Source organism: Odocoileus virginianus, chromosome 1, assembly GCF_023699985.2.
Source record: "Odocoileus virginianus isolate 20LAN1187 ecotype Illinois chromosome 1, Ovbor_1.2, whole genome shotgun sequence".
NCBI classification, from domain to species: domain Eukaryota; kingdom Metazoa; phylum Chordata; class Mammalia; order Artiodactyla; family Cervidae; genus Odocoileus; species Odocoileus virginianus.
In genome coordinates, this window is record NC_069674.1 from 53883678 (window position 1) to 53897180 (window position 13503).

A 13503-nucleotide genomic window follows, 5' to 3' on the forward strand; every position below is an offset into this window, starting at 1 on the left:
AGGAGACAAAGAAAGAGAATTGGAGAGGCTGTGTCTAGCCTTGTTGTAGAAGTCAAGGAGGTATCTGTGAACATAATCTCAGTCACACGGGGAATGATGGTTACTTGCAGTAAGCCATTTCTGGACCACAGTGAAGTGAAGATCACAGGGTTCAGGTAAAGTTCAGTGTTGTCAGAAGACACAAAAAGAAAAGAGGCAGCTTCTGCCCTTTAGGAACTTGAACGCTAAATGGAGAGCCCAAAAAAACTTACACATGTAAAAAATAATAGTCATAATTAAGAAGGTGAAGGAACAATGGAAGACGATATTAAGGGATAAGCATTTTCTCATTTAATTCTCCAACACCCTCATGATGCGGGTGCTATTGTCATCCCAGGTAACAGACAAGGGGAGAGAGCCTTGCGGGTGTCTGTGGACACACAGAAAGAAACCAGGAGAGACAGCTTAGGGTCCAGATGGTGCTGACAACCCAGGTCACAGTTAATACATGAAAATGCCAAAATCTCAAATAACAAATGAGTGCTGGGAATTTTAGGAGATAGGCCGGACGCCCAGAACTCACCCTCTCATTTACATAAAACTAATGAGAAACCTGGGGCTTTCAGACTGCATTGAGGCAGAATGGCAATTCCTATTGAGTTGGACCCTAATAATCATTAAAAATGCATGTATACGAAACAAATTTAAATATTTTGCCCATAATTTTTATTACAAAGCCTATAAACTCTTTCCATCTAGCATTTCAGGAAAACAATGTATGTGTTCAAGGATAAATACTGTAGCCAAGGCTCCCATAAATAAATGTATGAAGCAGGAAGCTGGAAGGGATTCGTGGAACGCTGAGCATCTCTCTTCCAAACCTCTCCATTATTTTGTTTGCTGAAGTTGAAATTCTTGTCCCGGGGTAGAGGTTTTCATCCTGAGAAGGTTAAGACTTAAATGCTGTTCCAAGGGGTATGTGTCTGATATGAGACTGATTTTGAGCAAAGGGTATTATAATAGAGATGAAGAAGGGAGCCAGTAACCTGGAAAAGGTAACCTTCATCTAGAAGGGGAAGAGGCTGAGAGTAGGGAGTAAAGAACACAGAAAGCCCTCAGGAAAAAAAAGAAAGAAAATCTTGTCTCTTCATAAAGATCAAAACATGTTAATACTATTTCAGAATAAAACTCATGTATCCCTTTTCTTCAGCTCTTGTAAAATCCCATTACTTTTAGCTCAAGGGCATCTGCCTGTCAAGCCTAAAGAGATTGAGTGACACCAGTCACTGCTTTGGAAGAAATGGGTTACTGCAGAGAAAGTAATTTGTGAGCCAGTGGCAGAGGACTTCATGGGAACCAAGTTAGTGCCCAGCTGTCCTTTTACTGACATCTAGTAATATAGCTCATAGTCAACAGTGGTGGACATGTCCCCATAGACTATCCATTCAAGCGCCATGCTTATTGGTGCCCTGGGGTTTGGGGAAACTCTCTGGTGACTCAGACGGTAAAGAATCCACCTGCAATGCAGGAGACCTGGGTTCAATCCCTGGGTTGGAAAGATCCTCTGCAGAAGCGAATGGAATACACACTCCAGTATTCTTGCCTGGAGAATCCTGTGGACAGCAGAGCCTGGCAGGTTACAGTCCATGGGGTCACAAAGAGTCAGACCCGACTGAACCACTTTCAGTGACCATGCCAAATTTCAAACCACTCTGGCAATGGGAGACCAGCTGGGAGCAGAGTCAGCCTGATTTCATGTGGTCCCTGACATTGGTTACCAAGGTCATTTGTTTCAGCTGATATTTTTAGGTTCTCCATCAGGGCAGCAACACTGCCCATAGCTCAAGGGCTACCAGAGATTGAAGAGTAACCAAGACAGTGAGGGACAAGGGGCAGTCTCACTGCCTGCCTGAGCCACATAAAGTGCCTTCCTCCAAACTAAATGTTTGATTGATAAATTGGGAAGGGGTAGAGAAGTCTGATGGAGAAGGAAATGGCACCCCACTCCAGTACGCTTGAATGGAAAGCCCCATGGACGGAGGAGCCTGGTAGGCTGCAGTCCATGGGGTCACTAAGAGTTGGACACAACTGAGTGACTTCACTTTCACTTTTCATTTTCAAGCCCTGGAGAAGGAAATGGCAACCCACTCCAGTGCTCTTGCCTGGAGAATCCCAGGGACGGCAGAGCCTGGTGGTCTGCCATCTGTGGGGTTGCACAGAGTCAGACACGACTGAAGCGACTTAGGAGCAGCAGCAGTAGCAGGGAAGTCTGAGGAGAGGATAACAGGGCATGTATCCGGGACAAAGTGGGCAAAAAATAAAAGATGAAACTCCCCAGCTCCCCAGACACCACCTTTTCCCCAAAGCCCCACAGCCTAAATGTGCCCCAAAAGCAGGAAGGGCAAAAAGTGTGCCTCAGAAGCACCTGGTAGCAGTTCCATAACAATTTGTGCACATTTCTCCCTGTCTCCAACCAAGCCTTGGTGGCATCTTATTGAGATGCCCTAGTCCAGGATCTGATACATTCTTGGGTATAAGAACTAACCTGAGAGACTCACTACCCTGAGATCAGAAAGGCAGAATGAATTACTGAACCACACCAAAAACAGAGAAAATCTAAGGGATACAACTGAGAGTGTTACAAACCATACTCCCCTCCTTACCTGAAACATCTTCTTTCAGGTTCTTGCTATTGTTGTTCACTTGCCAAGTCATGTCCAACTCTTTGCAACCCCATGGACTGTAGCACACCACACTTTCCTATCCCTCACCATATCCCAGAGTTCGCCCAAGTTCATGTCCATTGAATTGATGATGCCATCCAACCATCTCATCCTCTGTCACCCTCTTCTGCCTTCAATCTTTTCCAGCATCAGGGTCTTTTCCAATGAGTTGGCTCTTTGCATCAGGAACATATCTCCTTCAGGCTCTAGTTGGATATTTTTTAAGAAAGGTAATACTTAATTCTAGAAATGTGGCACAAATTATTTATCTGAGGGTCTCCAAAATGGAAGTTAACCATGACGTCTGGTGCTGAGAAAGTGTAAAATCTGGTGGTCCAAAGATAAAGAAAAATCCCCTCCCTCTCTGTATTCCTCTGAGATGACAGGTGTTCAGTGGCTCAAACTGCGTCTTGAGAAAGCAGAGCCCAGAAATGAGATCAGGCTCACCATGGGTCCTAAGAGCCCCAGGAACAGCCCGCAGAGCTGAAGACCAGACAAGACCGGATAACCAGGACAGCGGCCCCACAATGAACTCTGTGGGCAGGCAGCAAAAATCACAGAAATGCGAGCCAGGTGGCTTGCTGTCCTCCTAGGACAGGGTTTCACATTCCTGGAAGCACATTAGAATCACCTGGGGAGACTTTAAATATCTTAATGCCCAGGTGGCACCCTAGAAAAATCTAATCATAAACTTTGGGGAGGCTACCCAAGCATTAAGAGTTTCTAAAGCACTCCCGGTTATTCCAATGTGCAGCCAGGACTGAGAATTCTGCCCTGGGAAGCAGTGAGCATGTAAAATACAGGGGCTCCCAGTTTCTACAGGGAACATAGAGTTTTGAGGCTTACCTCATTGCAACCTGTGAGCACACATTTAACTACGTCTTGTGTTAGGGAGGTGGCATGATGGGGAAGGGTGGGCTGTCTCTAGTGATACATTTAGTAGAGACTAGTGCTCTCAAGCGGAAAAGGCAATGGCACCCCACTCCAGTACTCTTGCCTGGAAAATCCCATGAACAGAGGAGCCTGGTAGGCTGCAGTCCATGGGGTCACTAAGAGTGGGACACAACTGAGTGACTTCACTTTCACTTTTCACTTTCATGCATTGGAGAAGGAAATGGCGACCCACTCCATTGTTCTTGCCTGGAGAATCCCAGGGACAGAGGAGCCTGGTGGGCTGATGTCTATGGGGTTGCACAGAATCGGACACGACTGAAGCGACTTAGCAGCAGCAGTGCTCTCAAAACAGAGTTCCTGTGAGCATACCTGTCACACTCTGCCATGAACCAGCCCCGAGAACTACTGAATATTCAAGGCAAAGATTCTCTACTGCACCATCACAGTATACTGGGTTTGTGGGTATTGTTATTAGTTAATTCTTAATAATAAAGTCAAAGTACTGACATTTCCCAATGATTTACATTTTTTTTGTTAAATTAGAAAAGTTTCAAGATTATCCTTGTAACAGTACCACAGTCACATGAAACCACTTGCATTCTGATGGGTTCATTCATTCAACAAATAACTATTAATGCCTATGATATGCGTGCCAAGCACTGTGCTAGACGCTAAAGACACAGCAGTCAATACAATAGCCATGGTACCCTCCCTTGTGGAGTTTATCATCTATCAGAGAACAGAGATATTTAAACAAAATATTACATTATAAGAATATATCTGACTTTGTTTACCCATTCTTTTATTGATGAACACCTGGAATCTTTGTGAGTTTTGGCTATTATTATGTGGGTAGTTTCCAATTAGGGGCAATTTCAAACAGAGTTGTTCTATTCATCTTTACTTGTTTTGATTAAATAGTCATTTGTGTCAGGTATTTTCCTAAGTGAGGAAACTATTGGGTCAGAGAATATGTCGAACTTTAGATAACACTGCCAAGAATTTATTGAAAATGTTTGTATAAACTTAAATCACTTCAGTAGTGTATGGTGGTTCTTCATCCTGCATGTCCTTACAAACACATGGTTCCCATCTTTATCATTTAAGCCTTTCTGGCAGGTATCACATGGTTTTACTCTAAGTTCTATAATTCATTAATTCTCTTCTTATTTTTGTGAAATCCGTAGGAATGAACGGAGAAGGAAATGGCAACCCACTCCAGTATTCTTGCCTAGAGAATCGTGTGGACAGAGGAGCCTGGTGGGCTGCTGTTCATGGGGTCACACAGAGTTGGACACGACTGAAGCGACTTAGCATGCATGCATGCATTGGAGAAGGAAATGGCAACCCACTCCAGTATTCTTGCCTGGAGAATCCCAGGGATGGGGGAGCCTGGTGAGCTGCTGTCTATGGGGTTGCACAGGGTCGGACACGACAAGCAACGCAGCAGCAGCAGCAGCAGTAGTAGGAATGAATTCAGGTGAAGAGCCAGAGGCCATGTCTAATACTGGGGTTTCTCCAAAGAAGACAGAACCAGTGAGAGATATATTGAGGGAGAAACTGATTTACTCTAGGGAATTGGCTCCTGCGATCAAAAAGGCCTTGTAGTCCTACAACCAGTAGTCAGCTAGCCAGGGGAGCTAATGTGTGTTTTCAGTCTAAAAGCTTGCAGCCTTGAAACCCAAGAAGAACTAAGGCTTCTGTTCAAATCTAAAGGCTTGAAAGAAACCAATGCCCCAGTTCAAAGCAGTCTGGTGGGAGGAGTTTCCTCTTGTTCAAGGCAGGATCAGCATTGTTGTTCTATTCAGGTTTTCAATAGATTGAATGAAAGCCACCAACATCAGGTAGGGCATCTGCTTTACTCAGTCTAATGATTCAAAAAGTTAATGTTATCCCCAAACATCCTCACAGACACACTGAGAATGTTTCACCAAATATCTGGGCACCAACCTCTCTGTTGACATATAAAATTAACCATCACACCATGCTAATTTGCCATCTTATCTGCAACCATTCCTTTCAAATGTTGTGTAATATTCTACTGTAAAATACATACATATGTATGTATATGTCTATTATATATATGCACACACATATATTGTCATGGTGGTGGTGGTTTAGTCACTAAGTTGTGCCCAACTCTTGCAACCCCATGGACTGCACTCTGCCAGGCTCCTCTGTCCATGGAATTTCTCATGCAAGAATATTGGAGTAGTTTGCCATTTCCTTTTCCAGGGAATCTTCTCAACCCAGGGGTTGAACCTGTGTGTTGAACCCATGTCTCCTGCATTGCAGGTGGATTCTTTACTGCTAAGCCATCAGGGAAGTTCATATGTAGTCATAATTCATATAAACTTTAAAATATATTATTTTGTTTAGCTTTACATCTGTATATTTCATCTATAATTTTACATTTGCCATAGATTACTCATTCTTATTGATATAAAGTATTTCATTATATGATTACATAGAAATTTATTTATCCAGTCTACTGTTGATAGGCATGTGGGTAATTTCTGGTTTGGAGCTTCTCACGGATTTTGTCACCATAAATATTTAGGTTACTTCTAATTTGTTTCTAAGGAATATTGTGCAGGCATCTCTTGCATGTTTCCTTGTACACATACATAAACATTCTCTCGGGTAACCACACGTCAAAAACTAATCCAGCTGGACCATGAGTGGAGAGAAAATAGCACAAACAGAATTTTCTCTCCACCTGTTCATGGCATCTACCATTTTCTCTCTATCCTCACCACACCATGACTTAACTGGCTTCTGTTCTTTCCTAGAAGTTTTTCACAGATATTGCTTTATAAATTCTTATTGAAGTAAAACAGACCTATGAAAAGATGCAAGCATTTTATATGTGTAGTGTAGTGGATTTCCCTAAATTAAATACATGCAAGTATCCCAGATAAAGAGATGGAAAATTACAGACTGCATAATCTTAGCTGTACTGGATACTGCCAAATTGCTCTTCAAGGTGAGCATGTCTTCAAGGTGAGCTAGTTCTCACACCATTTCTTCTCATCTTTCTCAATATTTGTGGTAGCCAGACCCTAGTTTTGCTATGCCAACAAATAAAAATTCTGCCTTGTTTTAAGTTGCTTTTGTTTCACCAATGGTTGAGCACTTTGTTCATGTTTATGTGCCAGTTAGAACACTCTTTGCTCATTTTACTGTTTGGTTGTCATCTTATTTTGACTTTTTCCCGAAGAGTCCACAGCTGACCCTGAGGTTTCCTTCATGGCTCAGCTGGTATTTTCTGACAGCTCCCTTCTATTTGCTGCCTCTTCAGCATAGACAATATCTTCTCATCTCTAGCATACTGCACTCCTCTTAGGCTGGATGGATTATGCTACAACTTTCCCAGGAAATATCATGGGGGCTATAGTCTTTTATGGCATTACTACCTCTTATACTAGGTGTCGTTAACAAGTGGCCGTGCAAGTTTGGCTCACAGAGCATCTTCAGTGTAAGTTATCAGGTATCACGCCTGGTTGCAATACAAGCAGCTTGGTACTTTTGTTTTTTACCTGGCCTGCTCTCCTTACTCCTTTAACTTCACATCGCAATAGGCTCCTGAGATTTGATGCAAATTATAGTATGTTACAGTAAAAGCACCACTGTCTAGGAATTTCTGAGGATCTGAGTTATCATCTCATTTCCATCACCAGCTGTGGGATCTTGGGCAAGTCGTTTCACCACTGAGCTGCAGCCTCTTCTAGTGTAAAATGAGAATATAAAGATACATCCCCTGCCTACCTCTCAGAGTTGTTTTGGACATCAAATAAAAGAACATCAAGGTGATAAGAGTATCTTCCAGACACCAGTCCCAGTCACACCATGAGAGATGGTGGTTGACTGACAAGCACAGACCCCAGGCTTTTCTGAAGCACTGCCCTCTGAAAACCTAGAGTAGAATCAGGGGTGTGCGACACAAACATGCTCTTTGCTCACATTTACTGAAATAACATGCAGGCTACTAAGTAAATGCTTGAGTGAGGATCGTAAGTCAGAAGGTACCCTCAGTTGAAAAAAAAAATGCATCATTGTGATTTGATTTCAGAAAGGCAAATGTGAGCTGAATTAATCGAGTGGCTGTGGAATCCAAATTCCTGTCTGGTTGAAGCTGGAGCAGATGTGGGGGGCAGGGGGGTCTGTTCCAGAAGTGAGGAAAAGTGCAACTGAGCAGGAAGGACTGCCTGGGGAGCCATGTGGATTGCTGTGAGGGGCTCCTGCCAGCTCTTCGGAGCAAGCACCCCCCCACCTGCCCCCCCCCGCCCGGGGCAGGGACATGGGCTGTTGAGGCTGCACCAGCTACTGGTTCATAACTGCCGAAGAGCAAGCAGCACGTGGCTTGAGCAGGCAGGCAGAGCTCTTCAGTGAGGTGGGTTCCGGGAGGGTTCTGAGCCTGTGCTCAGCGGAGCTCCAGAAGCAGCTCAGGGGGGCAGAGGGCAGAGCCACGGCTGCTGCCTGGCTCTCAGGAAGACGGCTGGACTCTCCGTCGGCTGCAGGCTCAAGGACGGTGGGACTCCACTCCACCTAAGCCATGTCGGCCAACCTCACAGAGGGCAGCGCCAAGTCCAATGGGACTGGGCAGGCACTGAATTCTCCTGTCCTTTGTACTGAAACAGCGCCTTTCACTGCAGAGGTGGAAGGAGAGGAATGGGGCTCCTTCTACTACTCCTTCAAGGTAAGTGTCCTGCCTTCCACTCTGAACACTGATTTTAAATAATAAGACAAAGTAGAATTTTAAGTTAAAAGATCACAGCCAATATTATGAATGAGTGTAGCTTATTTTCTTTACTAAAAAGAGTTTTAAAATAAACCTGATGAGCTATAAAAGTAAGTTTTTCATACTGTGCTAGGATCTATATTGTCATTTCTTAAGAATATTTGTTTGTTTTTTTCCTGCTGCTGCTACAAATGTAAGAGTCATGAGTAACAATTGTAAGTGGATGACTTTTTAATTTTCCCCCTTTCCTTAGGTGAAAGTACTTTTAGTTAATCCTATAGCAGTGCTTGAAACGTCTGTTCCTCATAAGGGTTATTGTTGTGAGTTTTTTGTTGGGAGCATCAGAGGTTTGTAAAGCCCGCATCATCCAGGATAGTACCTGTTGCAATGAGAGACTAAGCGCTGAGTAAGGAAAGAAGCACCACACTTTCTGTGTTGATACTTTGCAGTGAACATCAGAGAGAAATAAGGTCTTTAACTGTAGTTGGTGATGTTACTGTTCACAACAAGTTCCCTCCTAAAAGAAATGAGGAAGTCAGAGTTTAGTAAGTTTCACTTTTAAAGTATCCAAGGGCCACATTGAGGAAGAGGCCATTGTTAGGCTGATACTGTTTCCTCTTCCACAACAAGATTGTGGTCAAGAATAAACTGGGCATCCAGAAAATAGTTTTCTGCTTCTTGCATGGGAATGCAGTGATGTCAGGTTATTTCACAGGTTGCCTGGTGGTGCATTCAGCTGTTACACTAATTCCCAAGACTCGAACTGGTCTTTCATACTTCAAGAAAAATTCTAGCAGTTTTTTTTTTTTTTAATCCTCTGGGTGTTCTTGAAATGATTTGGTTTTTACTGACAAGGTAGAATTTGCTGTAATATTCACCTTGGAGCTTTGCTTCTTTGCCAACACTCAGAATAAAACTTTTAGCAGGGAGCTTCCCTGGAAGCCAGCCTCACTGGTGTTTGAGAGCCCTAGAGAAAATGTAGCAAAGCAGAGTGGAACAAGTCACTTAGGCGGATTGCACGGGACCCATCCCTAGGTACCACTTCTTAATGCATGCATGCACACACAGAGCCCAGCTGCCCAGCTCTACAACAGAAAATAGAAATTGAAATTGGAGTGGGGTGCCATTTACCATTGACTGAATAATCCCCTCTCTGAAATCAGCCTTCAGATCCAGAGATTCTATCTTGGAGAGGCAGGCTTTCTGCACCCAGGAAGCATACTGCTCCTCTCAGAGATGCTGCCTCTGCAGCCTCTTTGATATTTATAGAACATGACAGCAAACAGAATGAAGAGACTGGCCACTGCAGAAAGGATAATAATCAGCAATAAGACAGTTGTTCTGAGAGTCAGGCAATAATCAGCTGAAATCTCATTTGCCATTTTTTTTTTTTTTTAATACAGCTCCAAAGGGGAAGTTTTGAGTGTTTGGACAAACGAACCCCTACTCACTCTCTTCTAGTGTTTGAACTCTGTCCTAGCAACATCATCTCTAGGCACTACAGAAAATCACATCATTTTCATCTCATTTCTATTAATAAGTTTGCCCTCCAGCAATTGGACCACGAGACAAGGAGAGAAACAGAAAGAAAGAAAATATGTCTGATCAGGAACTTAGAATGTTCTGTTTCATTGTTTGAAAAATATAATCATTCATTAAAGCAGTGATTTTCAGTTACACAATAGTCAGTAGTAGTGTTGGTGAGAACTAGCTTAAGTGTCTTAAACTGGTGTGTAACTTTTTCCACCATCCCCTTTGAGCACAAGCAGTTTTGATGCAAACTCTTGTTCCTTGTGATCCTTTTATCCCACATGTGTCTCAAGAAGAAAGTCAGAACTGTGTTTGTGAATTGTCTCCCAACCGTGTCCTTTTAATCTCCATCGCCTTTTCCAAAAGTGGTAGAAATGTTATCAAAAACAAAGTGGTAACATCACTAAAAATAGAAGAACTAATAGCAGAAGCAAAAGTCTGACATTTCACTGGCTGTGGTCTTTCTTAGTGACATGAATTTTTCTGAATGACTTTGTGAAGTGTCTCATTTAATCCTCAACCCATGGTGTATCTTTCATTTTGAATTGCCTTTCATCTTCATCGATCTAAATTCAACCCAGTCTTTAAGGCTCCTCTTGGGTTACTTCCTCCCTGAAGACCCCCAGACCCACCCCTCCTCCGACTTCTCTGGAGTATACCCCCTCTCTTTGCGGCTTAATCCAATTCTGTGCTCATGCTATTTCAATAAAGTGTCGGGGCAATGTGCACCAGTCATTAAGCTCCTCAAGTGAAAGTAATGCCTAATGTTCATTTCATGTTTTCTCCAAAAACCAGCACCGTGCATGTCCTACTCAATAAACATTTACTGCATAAATGAACTGTGGCTCTGTGTTCTGTTTCTGTCTGCCATCTACATGTTGCCAGGCTGGGCAACAGAAAGTTTGCTTTCTCAGTGACAGAGGTGGGGGTCTTATTCACTATTCCACAGGTCAGCCACTGCCCTGCCAGGTCTTTATCAAATGTATTCACTGAGGTCCTTCCCAGCAGGCACATTTAGCACATCCTTATTCCATCTCTCAGAGAAGGTAATGGCACCCCACTCCAGTACTCTTGCCTGGAAAATCCCATGGATGGAGGAGCCTGGTAGGCTGCAGTCCACGGGGTCACGAAGAGTCGGACACCACTGAGCGACTTCACTTTCACTTTTCACTTTCATGCATTGGAGAAGGAAATGGCAACCCACTCCAGTGTTCTTGCTTGGAGAATCCCAGGGATGGCGGAGACTGGTGGGCAGCCGTCTGTGGGGTCACACAGAGTCGGACACAACTGAAGCAAATTAGCAGCAGCAGCAGCAGTATTCCATTTCTAAGCCAATGTGCTGAAGGTAAGTAATAGTTTCCAGTGGGTGGGATATAAAAGTAAATGGGTCATCATACACTGTAGCTCCTACTGGTTTAGCCCTAGCGAACCCACACCCACCTGTTGCTGTCTGCCCTAGTCTTAGCTGCTTCACTCAGTCTACATGCCTGGGCTTCTAACCTACTTACTTATGTAGCCCTCAAGTTCTCCTCCAAACCTCCTTCTTGGCAGAAGATAAGATACCGTGTCTAAATCTTACCAGCCCTTTCTTCACAAGCTTGGAGGCTTTTCTTTCTTCCCATCTCTATCTCCAAATTCTTGCCCCTGCTCCCCACTGCTCTAACCCACTCTGCCATCCTCTTGGATATAAGCAGGAAGGGCAGAGGTGAGTTCACCACTTTCTTCTTCCACCATGGGTTTCACATGACTAAGGCTCTGTGGTCCTGGGTTCAAGGTTCTCAGCTCAGGCCCTGGTTTCTTTCACAGTTTTCAATGTCTCCTATGTTCAAGGTTCCATCTAGTTCACCTCATCCATTCCTAGTCCCCAGCATCAAGCATTTCTATGGACTTCAAGAATCTTCAAGGAGGATGGGACCTGGCTCATAACAAAGTGAATGGAGGACCTGAATATAAGACTGTTCAAGTGGAAGACGAAGATGAAACTCTTAATAGACTTAATTTTGCTGGTGAATTTACTTGCAAAATTTCCTGAATCCCTGATTCCTGATGATGAGAAAATTAATTCAAAGTACTGGGAGGGAAACATACTTGAATTAGTAAATGCTGAAATTATAAAATAATGCAAAAGATCTCAGTTTTTTTACTCTCAGGTGAGGGGAGAAACATGAACCAAGACTGCAAAAATATTACTTGACAATGATCTTTTTTTGAATCTCCTTTAGTGGGTCATTATAAATGATATGCAATTAGTCTAACTATTGTTTATATGTAAATGGTTGCTTCTAAGTGCTCGAGGGTGATTGGACACAGTTTGTTCCCTTTGTTTTGCTCCTTCTGCCTGCTGTCTCTTAATTTTCTTAACACATTTCTCCTCCATTAATATAACAAAAGCAAATTCCAGCTCAACCCATGTCTCAATTATCTCACACTAGGCTTAAAGAAACATTTAATGATGTAAAGAATCTGAAGTATACCGTTCTCATTTTTATTATATATTTAGGTTAACAATTGCTTTGCAAGAACACACTCTACCTACTTGGACCAGCACTTTCAGTGACTGCCACTTCAGCTCTCTCTGTGCCCACTTGCCTGCTTCTCTGCACACTCCTTTAGTCCCACCTCGGCCCTGCAGAACTTGATATCTCCTTTCCTGCCTTGGGCCTCAGAACAATGTCAGGGATGCCCTTCCTGGAGTCTAGGAACCCTTGGGTCCTGTCCTTTCAAGGTACTTCCTGAAACTTAGAACAATGGTTCTTGCATTTAATCATGCATCGTTTTGTCCTCTTCTAATCAGTTTCACTCAGTCTGTTCATACAGAGTTTCTAGAGCTGAATACTGTGACAGTTCATAGGGAATTACTACTAGTTTTTCCCAGTTAAATAATTATTAAAGGTCTGCTATCACTGCCTATTCCTGTTAGGCACACCTAGCACGCTACTCTCCAATCCCCTGTCCTGGACCAGCGCTACCACATCCAGCTTCACCCCATGCCCCTGAGAAAGGCACACATTTCATTGGTTGGCTTTACAAGACTGTCAGTGCAATTCCCCAAGCTATGTACTCTTGTGTGTGAAAAAGGAAAACTCCCTCAACCAACTTTCTCTTTGTATCACTGATCTCTTTGTATCACATTGTCAGGCCAGTGTATGCGCCTCAGTTCTGTCTCGTCACAACAAAGATTGGGAGTGACGGACATTAAAGCCCTCGGCGTGTCACAGCTCTCAAGTCTCGAACAGACCATGTTACAGCTCTTAGACAAATTAGTGTTACAGCTCTATTTTATTTAGAAAATGGCAGGAGAATCCATCCTCCAGGCGTGAGGGCATGTCGACCCAAGGCAGGAGAATCCATCCTCCAGGCGTGAGGGCATGTCGACCCAAGGACCTGAAGAGAAGAGCTCCCCAGCGCGTGGGAGAGAGAAAGAGGGAGAGGGAGAGAGACGGGGGGGGAGAGAGAGAGAGAGAGCGCGCGCTTTGACTCCTCCTTTTATATGTTTTTTCTCTCCCTGGGCTTGGCCTATGTAAATTGGGCTAGCTAGGAGTGCTGTTTGTTCTACCTGAGGTCCTCACTCTGGTCCCCGGACCTTCCTTTGACCTTCTTTTGTTCTATTTTCGTGGGCTTTTCCCTTCCTTGTCT

At 43.6% G+C, this 13503-nt stretch overlaps 1 protein-coding gene and 1 long non-coding RNA gene across 2 annotated transcripts in view; both read left to right on the top strand.

Annotated features, from left to right (window-relative positions):
• The first annotated feature begins 7924 nt into the window (after nt 1–7924).
• The window catches only part of NPSR1 (neuropeptide S receptor 1), a 152316-nt gene continuing 146737 nt past the window's right edge, over nt 7925–13503 (top strand). Inside the window, exon 1 of the mRNA XM_070468387.1 lies at nt 7925–8295. Within this exon, the coding sequence (XP_070324488.1) occupies nt 8152–8295 (144 nt within the window). The 5' untranslated portion in view covers nt 7925–8151. The remainder of the gene's footprint in view (nt 8296–13503) is intronic.
• LOC139036459 (uncharacterized) lies at nt 9170–11987 on the top strand. The gene is made up of 2 exons (XR_011489243.1): nt 9170–11212; nt 11698–11987. It is a non-coding gene; the product is annotated as an uncharacterized lncRNA (long non-coding RNA).